The following is an 18,380-nucleotide window of genomic DNA, read 5'->3' on the forward strand; positions in this document are numbered from 1 at the left end:
TGTGATATCTTCAGCCCCTGTGTTCCGTTGTGATCTATGCTGGGAGTCAGGGGATCACTAAGAACACTGGCTCTTTTCTAACCTGGTCTGATAACACTTGTGAATTTCACTGGGGTGAGCACAGAAGCGGTCTCTTGCTTGGGTACCCAGTCCATGCTCTGTGACCTGGTGCCACTTATAAATAAGACTTCACTGGTAAGAAAGACTTAGTTTGAAAAATTATTACAGAACTTTTCCTTCTTCTAGTTGTGCAGAATGGCTACAACTACAGAAGAATGAGGTGTACTTCTTCCGTTTCAGAGCCCCATGTTACAATGGAAGTTTCCATCCAGTTCCTCTTCACCTTTCTCTTTTGTCTTTCAGCCATGAGAAGTGAAAGCTGGTCATACTTCTGTGGGTCTCCCCATGATGTGTCTGCTGACTCAGCCTCCAGTTGTGAGCCCATGTTCAAATGCCTATTGACAGAACAGTGGGGCCTCATTTTGTGTTGCACCGAGGCCAGTCACACAATCTCTCAGGTGTGCAGTTAGACAGTTTTCCTAGCTGCAAGCTGAACCCTAACTGTCCAACTGTAACATCTTCAGGGTTATTTTCCAGATGGATTTCCAGTCCAGTCATCAGTATATTAGGTCATCTTAAAATAAATATTGAGACCAATACAGAGCTTATACAACTTTCTCGTCTTCAAGATGTCTTCCTTTACCACTTACTATGTTCATTCTTGCCCTTTATCCTGATCCCTTGCACTCTTTTCCTTCTCTTCCTTACTTTTTCCATTTGAATCAAGGTGGCATGGTCTTTCCAAGTGTCTCAGTCATTGCTGAGGAAGAGGAGCTGTTCCAGTTGCTGATACCAGCCCACTGTCTACTCTCTGGACCACACTAGAGCTGGTGCCCAGATAGCCATCTCTTCCCCCAGAAACAGTCCCAAGCCCCAGTGTTTGGAGCTGGTATAACATGTACTACTGCTGCATTATTCAACTTGTTTTGCATGCACTGTTTTTGCCATGCAGGCTCTGACCTATCTGATTAAACTGTAAACTCTCCAGACTTCTCTGCATTGTGATGGGAACAATAATTTAATTCCCAGGAACATGGGAACTGGGAAAGAGGTTCAGGCTGTATATTAGAGGCTGCGGTACTGCTTTTTCCCACATAATTACTCTGAAAGTATAATAAATAGGCAGGAATAAATTTTTATTATAAGTAGTTAAATAAAAGGAGAAAGACCACTGACTTAATTTCCTCTGTGATCTTGAGAAGACCTTCTTCTCCATTGTGTACTTCTGGATCATAAGAAAGCTGCTGGCTGCTCCCTGGGGATGCTCTGGCACTTAGTTTTAATGTCCCAACTTTTTTTCCTGCTCCAAGAAGCTCTGAAGGGGCAAAACTGTCACAGAACTTTCTGCTACCATTGGAACTAGAAGGACTTCCATGCAATTTGGTCAAGGCAGCCCTATTTCAATCAACATTCACCATTTTTTTTTCCCACAGAATTGCTACCTGTTTCCCTCTGCATGTAACTGAATCCATCCTTGGAGCATGTCTTTGAGGAAGGACAAAAGCACTGAACCACAGACACAGGCTTGCCTTAATTTTAATGCCTGGTGCACAAAGTGACCACTTTGTGCTTACCTGGTGGAGTACTAGCTCAAGAATGGAATGGTCAGACTATTACAATAATCTTAAAATGGGATGAAAACTGTATGTAAATGGTGACTTTTCCTCCTTAAATCAAAGAAAGAAGGATTGCATGCTGGAATGACTTTAGGATTTACTGTTTGGGTTTGGAATCAGTATGCATTTAGAGAAAAGAAACTATAATGATTAATTGAATAAAACTGACAAGTTTTAAACAAAATTGTCATAGTCAACATCCTCACTTTCAAGCTTTTACCTAGGCTGAAAGTCTAAAAAGAGCAGAATGTCCTTTATCAGCTTGTAGTCAACTCTTAGAACTAAGGAAAATGTCTTGAACCAAGAACTTTGGGCTCTCTCTGGGCATTTATTCTGTTAGATCATGGATTCTTTGTTAAAAACAAAAATATGGACAGGGAAATCTTTTGGAGTCTGTGCAGGGGGAGACAAGCAATTGGGAGTCTTTGAATTTAGGAGGAGCAATGCACAGGCTACACTCTATGGACTTAATTCTGTGGACATAGCCCTGAAGAAATGTGGACAGTTTGCCAAGCACAAGACTTAGGCTTTCACTTGTAAGAGGTGAGTCAGTCATTCAGCAGTACGGATTCAGAAAGAAAGTTCAGGGCATCATTGTACCCCACAAATTTGACCCTCTATTGTCCTGAAACCTTCTTCCATTAAAAGGAGAGAAAACTAACAAAACTTCTCCAGCCTTGTGACAATTTCCCCAGGGTCCTCATGTATGGAGTTTCTCATCCTCCTTCCCCATTAGTCTTACTTCCTTCTTTGTCTGCCTGTCAGATTTTTGTCCTAGCCACTCTCGAACCCCAGAAACTACTTTCTTTTCAACAGGGCTCACCTTCTTAGAGAAGGAGGGAATGAGAAAGTTTTCTTCTGTCTCACCAGAAAATTCACACCACCCCACCCCCCCCCCCCCGCCCCGAAAGACCTGTTAATAGTGTGTTTCTTTCCCTCAGCAATATTCTCTGGGACTCCAGCAGCCAATATGTGTTGACCCTGCCTGTTATAATTTTCTTTCCAGTAAGAGGATGGGAGCTCTGATTACAAGCTCAGTTTTTTTGATATCAGTCACTCAGAGAAGGGAAATGGTTTTCACACCATCAGTCAAACACTGGAGGAATGAGACCACCTGGTTTCTTGGTGGGATGTAGTATCAGGTGGACTTTAGAATTTGCATCTTAGGAGCATTGCCAGAGCAGAGAGTAATGATTTGGCGCAGCCATGTGTGACACCTCTGCTCTGACAGAGGACTTCTAAGATTAGATCTTGCAGAGACTGTGTTGCACTGCTCAATTTAGAAATCTTAGTCTTCAAAGTGCAGACCTAGGCTCATTTGTTCTTTGGCCTACATGTTGAGACTGGACCAAGATATGATCTTACAGTTTCACAAGAAAAAGAAGCAAGATCACCTTTTCTTTTCTGTTTTTTTTTTTTGTTTTTTTTTTTTTTTTTTTTTCCCAGAAACCCAGTTATGAAATAGCCAAGAAAAAGCAAAAAGAGCTTAAATAAGCAAAAACATAAAAAGCTTATGTAAACCAAGGTACAAGAAAATAATTACTCACTGTGGACTTTAAGAGCTTCTTGATTTCCAGGGTAAGGAGTGCTCACCTACAGACAAAGAAATCTATTAAAAATTATCCATACACATTAACCAATGGAAGCTGGTCACTTGAGGTGACTGAAAAGCCTGGAAAATTTGCATGCCATCACAGTAAATATTATAACAACATTCTGGGATTATCGTCAGTTTGACGAGGTCCAAGTATTAGCTGATCAAGATTTTTCAGGATTGTGCTCTTTTTAACATGCAACATGCTGTCAGCAAGAGGGTAACAACATGCATTTTGGAGGCATCGGCAAATCCTACTCTCAGTCATGCCAGTGAAGCATCAGAAAACTCCTTCTCCAAGAATAATTCCAAATTTACATTACGGCATTTGAAAGCAGGATTTGATTTTTGACTGTAAGATAACAGACTGTGTTTGTAAATTTTTCATCAGATCATGGCTATGCCTACTGTCTGACGTTGATCTATGCTCCAGATATATTGAGACCACAGCTGGGAGGCAGAAGCTATTCTAGTCTATGCTGTTCTGACACCAGCCACCTGTAACAGTGGGCATGCTACATACCTCTACTGCCTGTCTTCAAAACAGGGACAGTGCAGGAGTTAAAACGTGGCACAGTGCTTGGAAATGGACAGATCTTAGTACTAGCTAGTACTATTTATATGAATCTAACGAAGTGTATGAAAAAAAATTGAAGGTGCTGCATCTGGCTAGTCCTGTAGTATTAGCTCTTAGAAGTCTTACTCACATGGATAGCTCCATTAACTTCAGAAGTTCAGTTCACATGAGGAAAACTTGTGGGGTTCAGTCTGTAGTTCTTTATCGATATTCATTTATGTAGGCATGTACAGCAGACTTCTTATCTATAAACTCGGACAGGTTTAGGAGATTATTCACAAATGTAGGACAAATCTATCTAGCATACTCAGATGCACGAAGAGGTGTTTATAAGTACAAATTTCTATTACTTGTGCACATAAAAGTTACTGTTATTTTTTCACTGATTGTAACCTTCTTGAAAAGTGACTTATTATTATTATCTGAAATTCAGCGAAAATAGGCTTGTATTGTTTGAATCATTCCCCAGAGAATCATAGGAGAGTTGAGGTTGGAAGGCATCTTTGGAGATTGTCTAGCCCAAAGCAGGATCAACTACGTTAGGTTGCTCAGGGCCTCGTCCAGTCAGGTTTCAGAGGTGAGGCTGATTAATCCATATGTGATTACGGACATATGTGATTAACATACAAGAATGTTATACGGTGGGAATGGGAGGATTTAAGGGAGGAATTCAAAGAGGTAAAAAGATGGTGCCTGGAGGTGGTAGGCCAAAACTGTAGAAATGTCAAATTACCATAGAGTAATGACTATTTATCATTAATTAACATAAAGATCCATAAGCTGAGATACATCTTTCTTCAGCAGTAAGGGTAGGGTGATGATGAGTATCAATGCATCTAGCATAGTGTAAGTCAAGAGCTGCTTCTCTAAAATAAGTGAAAAAGAACTGTAATGGAAATTGGAGGAGGGGGCACAATACTATTTTGAGCTATACTGTCTAACAGAAAAGTAGAACAGCCATACTGCATGCCACACTGTTCAGGGGAGGACTGTGGCTCTCAAAGACAGAATCCTTTCCAAGTACCTAACCCACAGCTTAACAGTACAATATTGCCCTAGGAAAAGTACTTCCAGGACTGAACGCTGTTTGCAGTTCATTACAGGATGTAATTTCCATGATTCATTAAACAAAAATTACATCAGAGTGTTTTGAAAATATAAACTCCATCTTCTTTCTTTTAACACTATGTGTGAAGTTGAAGGTCCATTTGAGGGTCAAATAAAGAACACGATCCTTCTTTTCTGATACATCTTTCATGCCACAATGAAATACATAAAAAGTCTTATTTTGGACAGGGAAATTGAAAACAGCTAAAGACAAAAACAGGTAGACGGTATTTATATATACATTGAAAAATGTGTGTACATGTATGTATGAACATTCAGCTCCCAAAGCAACTCTTAAACTATAGAAACATGGACTTTGAAAGGCATTAAAAGTGTTAGGACAACCGAGTAGTCAAAGTGTGTTAAGCAGAAGGTTCTAGTGTTTCTAGTTCTGTTATATATTTTATATACAGCTAATTTGGGGTATCTAAACACTTGAAAATCTGTTACCTTGAAGACTAGGTAAAACACATCTCTGGTGCAAAGCAGAAGGCAGGGGGAAAAAAGCTGCAAAGCTACTGTGGTTACATATATAGCTACTTTGGTTATGTACTGTCATGGTCATGCATTTTGCTAAGAGCAGATTCTGTGTATGACTTACTGGCATTTTGCAATGAGGTCTGGGAGAGACTGGGAAAACGGTCTGTTGTAAACAGTAAGGGAAATTATTTTAATGAATGTAGGTATAGTACAGCAGATAACACACTAAATAGATCTAATAGACATGATGGGACAAAGCTGTCAAAACAAAAATCAGCACCTCCTGAGCAGAGTGCCCAACCTGCTGCCTGGGAGCTCCCACAGGTCTGTCAGTAGGTCTCACTGTGGGGGCAAAACTCTTACAAGACAGTGGCTCTGGTTAAGAGATTTTTTCCTATGCACACAAGCAAGGTCACCCACTGTAAACTGTGTTGCCTGAAATAAGTTTTGATGTTTCCCTTTGCAAAGTGTTTCTAGAGCAGCACATTTCTGCTACAGAGGCAGACCAGCAACCGATCCCCAGTTGTACTTACTCCTTTGATATAAACTATACGTCCTGGAGGTCCAGGGGGCCCCGGGGGTCCAGGCAAGCCAGGAAGGCCCTGGTCAGAGAGCGTGAAAGAAGGAAGATATTAGACAGATCTTTTCATATGCAATACAAATGAGCCTACAGAAAGAAGGCCAAGGGGCTCAGAAGGCCCCATTTAACCAAGAAGTTTTATGTTAAATGGCTTGAGGGGAGACTGTGCCTTCAATTACAGGGACCAACCTGTCAGGTGAATTTTAGTATTTAACCTAAAGCACTTTGTGGAGAACAAAATGGTCTAAGGTTGTTGTTTCCAGGGAAAAAAAAAACAACCAAAACCCCACAACAAATCCAAAACTAGAAAACCCAAAGGACTAAAAATTGAAAGTAAATTAAAGGAAGTGGATCTCTCATCCAAGGAAAATGAGGTATTTGAGACTGGTCTGGGATTCTCGAGACTGCTGAGATTCATATACTTCCAAGTGCCAGTCAGATAACTACACACTAATTAGCACCTTCAAGGAACCCTGCTAGACTGGAGGCGTGACTACCCTTTAAAAAAAAATATGCCAGCTCTTTACCGTGTCATTTAAAAACCTGGCATCACGCCATGTCTATCTTTCATTCCACATCAATGCAAGCTTCTGTGAGGTGACACATGTTATCTCATCGATAATTAGACATCCATTAGATTTTATCTTCCCTGAGCACTCCAGGAAGGACTATTAGAACATGTATCCTGTTTTGTTTACGTGTTTGCTTTAATCTCCCAGCCTGATGTACTTTGTCTAGTTATACTTGCTTTAATAGTTTTTGTTTGGTTAAGGCAAACAATCCAGAAAATGAACCTTGACGATACTTGAATATATGGAGGAACGGAAACTCTAATATTTTCTGCCAGTGGCTAGTAATCTTTTCTGTCATTTTCTTCCAATTAGAATTTGTCTAATTTGTCTGGTTTCACTATCAGCAACTAAATTTCTTTTTACACCTTTCTCTAGAGGTGTAAGCAACCTTTAGTACCTGGTCTTTTCTTTCTGTGAAGATACTTAAGTATTTACCAATTCTCAGTCTCCCTGTTAGTCAGAAAAAGCAATATCATCATCTCACTGGTATTTATTGTCAAGATATATAACATACTTGTGTTTTTCAGTTTGTGTGCCATGTATTTTTTTTCTTTTAAACAAAGTAGAACCAGAGGACTCATACAACAGAATTAATTTACAAAAAGCGCTCTACTGAAATACAGTGAGATTGATTAGATCACCTCTTCTGATGCCTAGCTGATCCCTACCTTATCATTTCTATGCTAACACAGTAAAATACCCTTGTTTTTTTTCAGCATCTCTCTGATGCAGGTGAAATATTATTAGCTGCTGTTGTGGTATGGGCAATCGTTGTTGTTGTTGTTGTTGTGGCAATTTTTCTAGGACAGATTGCCCCATGACATCTGAACAGCCACACAAATCACTCTGCTATTGTGAAACTTATTGCTTATGCTCAGCAGTGTTTACTGTTGTGTAGTCCAGTCTTCATGTTTGCCATGAGACCACTTGTATGAAGTCTTTTCATAATAATAGACTTGCAGCACCAGGACCTTGGTTCATCACTTGTCATTCTGTAATTACGGGTTGTAGGTGGGCATGGATATGCTATCATCTATGCAGTGGTCATTATTCTGGGTACGTGTAAATGGCATCTAAAGCAGGTAGTAGGTATTAGCAAGTATGTCCTTGTTAGTAGTAGAGTAGATGCCACTTCACTATGATATGCTCAAGTGCTGTTTGTACCTGCGCTAGATAGCTAAGAGCCTATGGGAATATCTTCACACCATGAGGGGTCATACTGATGGCCTGGATCAGGAAGTCTTTGAAATATAGAAAAGAATTCGCAATCCCAGATCATTTGCTATTTGAACCAGCTATGCTAACAGTGAATCACACATTAACTGTTATACCTGGGAGCTGATACAACTATGTATATCCGGAAGAACTGTCCAGATGGACCCAGAAGTTGACTTTTCAATGATTGTTACCAGATAACAAAAGTTGCAGAAACATATAATTGTTTCTAGATCATTTCAGGTTTTTAGTCCTGTCTTCATTTTAAAGAAATTCGTATAAATCAGACTTGACTTAGGATTTTAACAGGATTTTTTTTTTAACTAATTGCAGTACATAAGAACTTACATTAAATGCTTCGCCTCGATCACCTTTCACACCTCTCAGTCCATTCAGTCCTGGGCGGCCCTGAAATAAGTAGAAATAGTGTAGTATGTGCAGAAGCAAGCTCCTCTATCTTTTTTTCCACTTGAGAGCATAATACATACTGGACGTCCTGGGAAACCAAGTTCTCCTTTAGGTCCAGTAGGTCCTATTGGTCCCTGGACAAAAAAGAAAATGTGATTATGGAGAATATATGGAACATATCTTTAACATATATTTGAATATTTAGAATAAGAGGCATAGTTTTATGTTTGCATTAAAAATCAGTCTGTGATTGTCTGCAGAGATTGCACAGAATGTCCTCTGTACTTGCTCTGCTGAGTGACATCAGAGGCTGAGGCCTGCATATAACAGTCAGCTCTGGCTTGGAAAAGACTGGTTATCTGAAATGAGGTCTGAATTCTCAGCCATTTGAAGGGTGTGCAATTCAAAACTGAGTCACCATGTATCAAAAGAAAATTAAATGCATCGATCAGTAGAAAAAAAGCAGTTAGTGGTGTATGCTTTGTGCATTTCCTTTTTGTTTGCTTTGTTTTTCTGATTATTTTTTAATCAGGCCCTATGAGGAAATGTCTGTGCATCAGCCTGAGAATTCATATAGCGACAGGTTTCTACATGACTCTTGCCAGCCTGAGTATGTGGATTTATGGGTCTGATAGTTGAAACAGAACAGATCCTTCTTTATACAAGAGTGACTGACCCATAGGGCCTCACAAATTGATACAAGTGACTGCAAAACGAAAGGGCAAGCAGGCTGCCTGGGAAAAGTGGTCCAGGACTGTGGATGATCTATGATTGGCCATTTGCAAGCATGCAATTTCTAGGCAGCCAGCAAGTGATCAATAAAAAGCAGTAAACCTGAGGATACCACAAACTTTCATCTGCTGTCAGCTTCCTGAAACTCAACAAAACCACAAGGGTCTAGACAATCTCTTTACATATGTATCAACCTTTCTGGTGTAATTTCCTTTTTTTCAGTCTGGTGAAATGCTAAGAGATACCCCTTCTTGAATTATTGGTTAAATAATCTCTTTCTATAGATCTCATGCAGACACCACTTATAGGTGACAACTGACGTGTTTAATCCCAAGAAATCACAGTACTTCCGGTGTAGTTATTGTATCAGACTTTCTATTTCTACCTGCAATATGGTGGTTAACACAGACCTGTGCTGATGGAAGACAGACACTGGCTATTGCACTGCTTACCACAATTTCAGCACATCACTTTAATGGTAACAAACCTTTGTTGGCATTGTGACTGCTACTTCAAAGGATAACTAGCAAACAATCGAAAAACAAGAGGAAATCCCCGTCTTGCCATTCACTTGTTTTTGATTATTAAGGAAAGTGGAGACTAAAAAGGAAGAAAGCCTGTGGCAGAACTGAGTATCCTTATTTATAGCCCAGTTCTGTTGCCATGTTATATCCCAGTTCAAGGCATAGAGGGAGCACAGGCAAGTGAAGAGCTAGAAAGGTTGCAAGAAATAGCCTGATGTTTATACTTGGGTTGTTTGCATAATCAGAGCTTTGCATCTCATCTGATCAGCAGAATATTGACACAGGAATACCATCTGGATTCAAATACCAGTCTCTTACCAATCCATGAATTAAACTGTTGCCATAATGATACAATTTCCAATTAACAAAACCTTTTTTTTTGAAACTGGCAAGTGTTTGTTCTTGCCTTTATGTAGTATCTTTCCATTGAAAAGTGATGTACATTCATGGAAAATTTATCTGATGATGATAAGATGATTTATCTTAGCATCAAGCTGAAATTCATGGATTAATTGTTGTAATTTTTATCATGCCAAAACTGAAAACTAGATTAGAGATGAAATTCAGAAATGCTTAACATGTGAACATATTGATTCATAATATCACCATTGTAATCAGAGTTTACAGTTCACTAATGGCAGCTGAAACTGTTCGAAGATAGTAGGACCTTTATTAAACTTCTGTTTAGTTTCCTGTTTGAAGGTAATTTCTGCCCATATGATCAAAGCTAAAGCCTGTGTCTAAAGCAGGCAATAGATTGCTGGTGCGCTCCGGCAGATGTGAACTTCAATATTGTGCCCCCAAGCTTTCAAAATGATTCAACCCACCCTTCTGTGCTACCATATCCAATAATGGGGTTTGAAAAAAAGAAAATCCAAAATGTTGTGGGGTATTTTTCTATTTCACTTTCTGGTATTTGAGCCTTTAAAGAATATGCAAATCTGAGCTTTACTGAGCAATGAAGATTATTAGAAACAGACTTTTTTATTAGTTTGAATAAAGAGAAGTGTCTGGATTTCATGCTTTGACTGGGACTTCAAATAAATATCAACAATGTGAGAGATGACCATGCTGGAGTCACCTTTACTATTTCCTCTGTCAAAGTGTCAGCCCACCCCTGACGTATGTTAGTGACTCCCTGAGACAGAAACCAGCAGTCACAGCTAGAAGTAAAAGAAGGAAGTGAGGAAACCACAGGAGACTGCTTACCAGAAAAGGAAATTTCATTTACAACAGCAGAGAGTCAATTTGGGCAGACTGACACTGTGGTTCTTACTAAGGGCTCCCATTCAGTAACGTGCAGTGGTCTGCTTCACTGACAGTGAACAGCATAATCGAGCAGGTAAAAGATTCTCATTTCCCCTGTGGCAGGAGGTTGGATTCTCTGTCTCTTCTGCTTTTGCTAATAACAGTACTGATCTCCTGACTATCCCTAGCTCTCATCTGCCAAACCACTACTTTTCTGTATCTCCTTGTGCTCCAAGCTCCTGTGATCCTCTCTTCTGTCTACCTGAAGTCTTGAAAAGGAGAAGAACAATGAGTAGGGAATTTTTTTCAAACTCTGGAAACTTGTGTATGAGTTCATTGTGCCCTAACAGCACAGAAGAACGATCAGAGTCCCCAGCTGCCTCAAAGTTGTTCTTGGGCCAGGGTCTTACTTTATGCAAAGTGGAAGAGAATCATCATAATGAAAACTTTGATAACTCATGTCACAGGGGCTCTGGCCCAGCACTCTGAAGTCTGTATATTTTTGCTGCACAGGACTCCCACTCACTACAAAGGGATTTTTTCTATGGGACAACACCAAAATGAATCATCCCTGTTAGCAGTGATGATCAAACTGGAGTTCTGCACTAAGAGGACGAACTGGCTGAGCAAAGTCTTGAGACACGTTTTGTGTGCTAAATTCTCCTGCAGTGTAACCATTTCCACCTGTGTTGGCAGGAACTTCCTCTGAATGGCCTTGTCTGCATGCTGAACTGTATGAAGCATCTCATGGCAGTACAAAGGGAGAAGTAAACACGGAGTTTGGGACTGATAGCAAAAGGACATGTCCTGAAGGGCGCACAGCAACAGGATGAGAGGCAACGAACACAAGCTAGAACATTAGAAATTCCAAATAAATATAAGGAAAAACTTTTACCCAGAAGGTTGTCAAATACTGGAATGAGCTGCCCAGAGAGGCTGTGGAATCTCTATCCTAAGAGATGTTGAAGATTCGACTGGGCAAGTCCCTGAGATAAATACACCTGCTTTGGGCAGTGGTGTGCACTAGATGATCTCTGAAGTTCACTTCCATTCTAAATTATTCTATGACTCTGTGTTGAAGTGAAAGCATAGGCTCATCTTGCAGTCATAGAAGGAGGAGAAAAGGAACTCCTGTTCTGGTAAGTTAGGATAGGCCCCTCAAGGTATCTGATACACAGTAATTAAGAAAGCAGTTACTCAGCACACCCAGTTAACCCCTTTTAAAGATGACGGAAACTGATGGCAAAATCTCCTACACACCTTGGTGCACAGAAACGACACCACCTACTAACATTCACTTAGGCACAACAGATACCAGGCTACATTAAAAGCAGAAGCAAAGAAACACTCAATATCCTTGATCTTTGGAATAGTAAACTAGAAGAAATTAATTCCTGCTCTAACGCTACATGAGTCTGGGCAACCATTCTTATTTTATAACTAATTTCTCGTGCTTTCATACAACATTCTGTGTCCAGTCAAAAATATCAGGCCAAGTACCTGAAAGAAGGCCTCTAAATCCTGATTCTGGTAAATGGTCTGACTCTACTACCTCATTTGCAGCTTCCCAGGATCCAAGGCAGTTGCAAATTATTGGCACCAACAGAAATTGAGCCTGATGTAGTCAGTTGTTTTAACGTAAATCATAGAGAATAATTTAGATTGGAAGGGACCTTTAGAGATCATCTAGTACAACCTCTTGTTCAAAGCAAGACAAACTTCCAAGTTAAGTCATGATGCTCAGCACCTTTTCTACAATCCACCATCTCTCTGAGCACGTATTTCTGTGTTTAACCACTTTTACTGTGAATTTTTTTCTTTATATCTAATTGGAATTTCCCTTGCTGGAACTTGTGATCATTGACACTTGTCTTTTTCCTGTGCACCTCTGAGAAGGACCTGACTTCATCCCTTCTGTAATTCCCTTTCAGCCAGAAGCAATTAGAGCTCCTCTCAGACTTTTATCTTCAGGGCTAAACAAACACAGTTCACTCAGAGTCATAAGTTATTTAAGTTTCTAGCTCTGATGATATTTCCCTGTCTGTTTAGGTAGTAATGGATACATTTTGTGCTACCAGAATTTAAATTCCAAATCAAGTGAATAGTTTACAGCACCACATATATATCAACCACATTCTTTTCTGAAGAACATTGATTGTCCTGAAGCATGAACAGTCCTTATCATCCCTACTCAGAAGGAATGAAAAGCTCAAACAAACTACCTTTACATTTACTATTATCTGTAAAACCAAAACAAAATAAACCCCAGAATCCACTCATCTTTGGAAATGTCTTACCATTGGTCCCACTGGTCCCACCACTCCAGCTTCACCCTGTTGAGGATGGACACACATAGAGCAATTACAAGGAGAACTCTTGCAGTATCTAGCAGAGGTGGCTGGTAACAAGGCCACCAACATTCTGGAGGAACACAACACAGTATTAGCTCACCTTCTCCCCTTTTCCTCCTAATAATTCATTTAAAGATCCATCAGCAGCAATGATAGCTCCTGGTTCTCCCTTTTCACCCTGCAATTATCAAAGTAATTTTACAGTGTTTACAAAGCAGTTCTCAATGAATCAGGAGAAGACAACGTGGCATTACTGCTGTTTGAAGCATGACAGATCAGTCATGCTGTGATATTAAATATAAAGTGATACCAACGTGAGTAGGGTGGAGCTTGATTCTGGGGAGAAAAGGGCTGATCTTTCTTAAAACATAATAAAGTACACTAAAAATATCCTGCTCCTGTAAATCTCCCCGAGATGAATAAGTACTTATTTTTTAAAAAAGACTTTTAATTGTTCTCGATAGAGTAACTATGTGAAACATGCTGTGTTCACAAGAAATCTCTGCCAAAGGCAGACAGGCTATTGGTGTCTTCTTGTGTACCATCAGCTTAGATACTGGTCAGGAAATCCTGCTGGAAATGTAAAATCTTGATAGAACACTAAGTGTCCTGATTTTACTATCAGGAAAGTATGAATTGTTCTCTCTATATACCTGGCATGATGCAGCCTCATAATCTTTAATGAAGGCCAATTTGGAGTCTCCCTGAGGATACTGTGGATACTTTGGAGTCTCCCTAAGGTTTGGCTTCACTGATTTTATCTTCTGTGAGATTTTATGGACCTGAGGTTGTAACAGAAGCATCTTCTGATCCTTAAAGCAAAATGCTCCTAGGTGTCTGTGCAGCTTCATTGTCGTTCCCAATTTCATCACTCTTGAGCATAACCTGGTGTTCACGCCTCAGAAACAGCCTCAGAAATGTCACTATGTCATTGGTGGGTACAAAATATAATGGCTTCAAAGTTTTGAGTTCCTTCCAGTGTGGACAGCAGAAGCCAAAAAAACAAAAACCAACCCACTCAAATAAAAAAACCCCACAAACCCAAACCAAAAACTACCCAACTTGTTTTAAGGTTGAACTTGATCATTTTATGCACTCCGTAAAAGAACAGGAATCCATATGACAGAAGGGGACTGGTATTTGTGGCCTGAGATGTTTCCTTCTGAGCAATGAAGATGTTGTTCATCTACAATCCCATTTCAAATCATAATTAACCATTTCCAAGCCTTTCTATTACTTCTGAGTAAGTGAGGTCAGCTACACACAAAGAATAAGCAGAAAGTGTTTTTGTTTTTCTTTTTCTTTTTTGTTATCCCCAGGATTGTAATAACTTAGATGTTCCTCTCCCCTGGTTCCTGCAGGTGGATGAGAAGGGGACAAAAACGAGAACAACTGCTGCAATATTTACAAAACAGCAGAGTCAGTCCTTAGTCACCCCTTAGCAGTGCTACAAAATAAACACTGTTCTGCAGAAATAAGAGAAATGATTCTAAGGAGAGAGCTCCCCAAGTCTTATACTTTCTTTGGGAATAGAAAACTGCAGTCTTCATTCTGTAGGCAAAGCCCTCTGGGCCAAAGGAGGAGGAAAAGATTAATCTTTTTTTATTTAGCCTTTCGGTTAGGATCCCAGGGTGTCAGCACAGACAATCAACTTGCAAGAAGAGGTCATCTCATGTTTAATGTTTATGCAAACTTATTCTGATAAGTGCATACTGCACTGCAGAATTTCCACACTGGGGCAGGAACATTACCTCTCAGTAGTATTATATCAAGATATTTTGTTTAGCACTCCTTCAATTTCTACTTAGTAAATTTTTCACATGAACTTTTTAACATCCCAATCCCTAGTAAAATTAGAATAATTAAACTTTTAATGTCACTAAGTATTTGTCATCTAGCACGTTTTGCAGCATATACTTTTCCCTATGCTTTTTTCTCTTACCTGTTGTCCTTTGGGTCCTTGTGATCCAGGCAAACCAGTATCACCCTTTGGTCCCCGAGGGCCCTAAATAAAAACAAGTACATAAATCCATAGTGAGATCTGCTAAGAATGTGGAGCTAGTCTATTTTACTAAATGTAATTTTAACTAACTGGAAAACTTGAACTTGAACCACTGTGGTTGCAATCTAAGAACTCTTACAAGACTAAATTGCTGTCTGAATCCAAGTATTCCCTAAAGCAAATACCGTATAGGGAGAATCTGTTAAAAAGAACAAAACAAAAACCCCCTGATGTTTAGCACAGCGTAGACGATACACACATTCACAAAGAGAAATATGCAAACATATGAGTGGAATATTATAATATAATATAATATAATATAATATAATATAATATAATATAATATAATATAATATAATATAATATAATATAATATAATATAATATAATATAATATAATATAATATAATATAATATAATATAATATACAAAATATGAGTGGAATTTCAGCCTAAAATTCTCTATTTCCTCCCTACTCTGTTCTCTCTTCCTCCACGATCATTCAGCCAGACTGACTTTCAACAGAATTTCTGAAGCTATATTTTTAACAGTATTTTAAAAAAATATTTTTATCTGAAATAAAGATTATATATTTGAAAATGAGATAATTTCTGTATCTGTTCTGTGGTAAATGCATTCCACTCAGATCACATTTTGTTTTACAATCTTCCATTATAAGTGCATTCAGAAATATTTTTTTACCCACCAAGAACTAAATTCAAGTCTACATGATTTTTGCATTAGTGAAGAGATAAAGAAAAGACCTGAGGTAAGAACAAGAATGGTATTTTCATGTTTGTAGAAATTCTGAGAGACTGAGAGAGAGAGAGACAGAGAGACTAAGAATTCATGATATCACTTTCTAGATGTTATCAGCTTTTTTTCAAATGAAAAGTATTTTTAAGGAGTTTTTTTTCCCCCTTTCTTTGGCTTCCTGTGCAGTCCACAATACCCAGGACTTAGTAAACAACCTTCTGTAGAATTTTGGGCAATTTGCCAGCATTTTGTCAACATTATTTGTCAGCTTTCCCAGCTTTCTCCTTAGTTATTCTCAGGCAATAGACAAAGGATCCTGAGACCATTGCATCTGAACTGTAAAACAATCATAACAAGAGTAAATAATTCTATCACATTATATAGAATCTAAATATAATAGTATAAACAATACTATATGAAGTCACAAGCCAGATATTGTTTATATGGTGTGGCAGTCTGAGCACAACAGGTAGGTAGCATAGTATAAGGCACCTTTTGATATTATGGCTGTGCAATGCTTCCATGGTGGCATTGGTATGTTATTGTAAAAAATAATACATGTTTCCTAAAATAAAATAAAAAGGGTACACCTTGTAGGGCTTTACTGTACTCTGTAGTGGTGACAAAAAAAGCCTAAAGAATAATACAATTACATATACAGATAAAGATAACTTTTAGAAGTCCATTTGTTCCATTTGTTTCTCGTAAATGGCATAGGTCTTTTCCTTAGGTTGTAATTTTTCATGAGAGTCAATTACATTTAGGTTTAAACTACAGAACTGATTCTGAGATAAGCAGAAATACAAAATGTGCATATCACAGTATACTTCATTTCTGGCACAGTTAATTTCTACCATAGATGTTGATTCCATAAAGAACTACAGTCTCCCAAATGAAAATTTATTAGACTTTAAATATTAAACTATACTGAAAAATACTTAAATCCAAGGAACATAATACTTACAGGAAATCCTGGTAGACCTGGCTTGCCATCTGGCCCCTGAAAAATGCAAAAAACCCACCCCCTTGCAAACACATATTACAGACTTGCAAAACAGAGTATGCATTTTACATGTATTGCGTAATTTGTGAATATTAACTGATCTGAAACTGGATTAAGAACTTCATTCAGCCAGTGGTAAAGTTGTGAACACTCCACAATGCCGTATGCTTCTAACTGTTTCTGGAACATTAGCATTTACTTTCCAAAACTGAAGTGACAGAGATCCAGGTAAGGCTGAAGAAAGGTAATGTTTTCCACATATGAAAGACATGCAACTATAATTCAACCTCCTTTGAATCTTTTCCAGATTCCAGCACAGAGATCACAGTAGCCCTCCCACCTTTGCCGTTTTGCTCCTGGTTGTCTGTGGCTAGAAAATAGAGTGTGTAACAGGCTGTGAATAGAAACATGGATTTGGATTTGCACTGGGCATATTAAAGGCTGCCCCACTGTGCTATCTGCAGAGAGACACTTCAGTTCTTGTTCAGATCACCTGGATGTGTATTACCTGAACCGCTACGAGACTGCACCTCTTTCCTGACTCGGGCGAGCTCAGAGACTGAGGTTCAAAGACCTTTCCAATTGCAACTGTGCTTCGAGCTACAGGACCTACTTCTTTCTGTTGGGACTGTAACGCTAGCAACTATTACAAGCCAATGCATTTCTGAGCTCATGAGCCCACTCATCTATGTTATTTTGAGAACCTGTCATCTAAGGCTTGAATGGCAACTACCTGCGGTAACAGCGCTCACACAAGAGGGCCCATCCTGTCCTGGCATCCTATTATGTTCAGGCATTAGGAGAATCAGGTCTTTAGGATATACATCAAAATACTCTTCCATGAAAGCTGTTTTGCTGTAAGCACAGCTGGATGCAGTCACAATAATATGTTGTCCTACCATGTGACAAGTGGAAAAGAGGCATGTTAGGCAACAGATAAAGGTTAAAAGCTGTTATTGGAGCTAATGCCCTTCTTCTCAGTTCACTGACAGATTTAGTAAATATTTGTTTTGGGACAGTTCTATTATTAAAATACATGTTTTTTTCAAACTATGGCTATGTACAGTGAAATTCTGCTATCAGGTACACACATTCTGGTCTTCCTTGTTTCATCAGGGATTGAATGTGAGAGAGAGAACTGTGTTCACAAACAAGAAAACAGATAAAATAAAATATACAAACAACAGTCCACACATGAAACTAGCTGTGAAGTAAGATGCTTTGTTTGGAGTGATTAAAATTTTGCAAAGTGCCATATGTCGTAGACTTCCAGGCAAGTTTGAATAGAGTCCACAGCCTGGAAAAGGTAGATTTCTCTTTGGATCCAGTCTTAGGAATTTGAACTCATTACCAGGAAGCATTCAGAATTTCAAATATTTGACTGAACTGTTTTGCAGCTATACTCCCAGAATTTGAAATTTCACATTTGTTGTTCTCTCATAAAATTTCTAGCTTTTCATCCACAGCTACAATTGCTGTGAGACTAAACTCATACACAGGAGCCTAGCATTGCTAGTTGCAGTCTCAGGCAGAACTGAGAAAAATACTTTATCCCA

The 18,380-nt window shown here is 38.9% G+C and overlaps 1 protein-coding gene across 3 annotated transcripts in view; it reads right to left on the reverse strand.

Annotated features, from left to right (window-relative positions):
• Positions 1 to 18,380, reverse strand: part of COL15A1 (collagen type XV alpha 1 chain) — a 163,779-nt gene that overhangs the window by 24,068 nt on the left and 121,331 nt on the right. For all 3 annotated transcript variants that reach the window (XM_087765728.1, XM_087765720.1, XM_087765733.1), the window contains 9 exons: positions 16,786 to 16,821; positions 15,007 to 15,069; positions 13,165 to 13,242; positions 13,011 to 13,046; positions 8,290 to 8,343; positions 8,150 to 8,209; positions 5,968 to 6,036; positions 5,556 to 5,597; positions 3,224 to 3,269 (listed from right to left, as the gene is read on the reverse strand). In XM_087765728.1, the coding sequence (XP_087621854.1) occupies positions 3,224 to 3,269; positions 5,556 to 5,597; positions 5,968 to 6,036; positions 8,150 to 8,209; positions 8,290 to 8,343; positions 13,011 to 13,046; positions 13,165 to 13,242; positions 15,007 to 15,069; positions 16,786 to 16,821 (484 nt within the window). The remainder of the gene's footprint in view (positions 1 to 3,223; positions 3,270 to 5,555; positions 5,598 to 5,967; positions 6,037 to 8,149; positions 8,210 to 8,289; positions 8,344 to 13,010; positions 13,047 to 13,164; positions 13,243 to 15,006; positions 15,070 to 16,785; positions 16,822 to 18,380) is intronic.

Source organism: Nipponia nippon, unplaced genomic scaffold (assembly GCF_047370975.1).
Source record: "Nipponia nippon isolate SJK-2023a ecotype South Korea unplaced genomic scaffold, ASM4737097v1 scaffold_1, whole genome shotgun sequence".
In the NCBI taxonomy this organism is placed as follows: Eukaryota; Metazoa; Chordata; class Aves; order Pelecaniformes; family Threskiornithidae; genus Nipponia; species Nipponia nippon.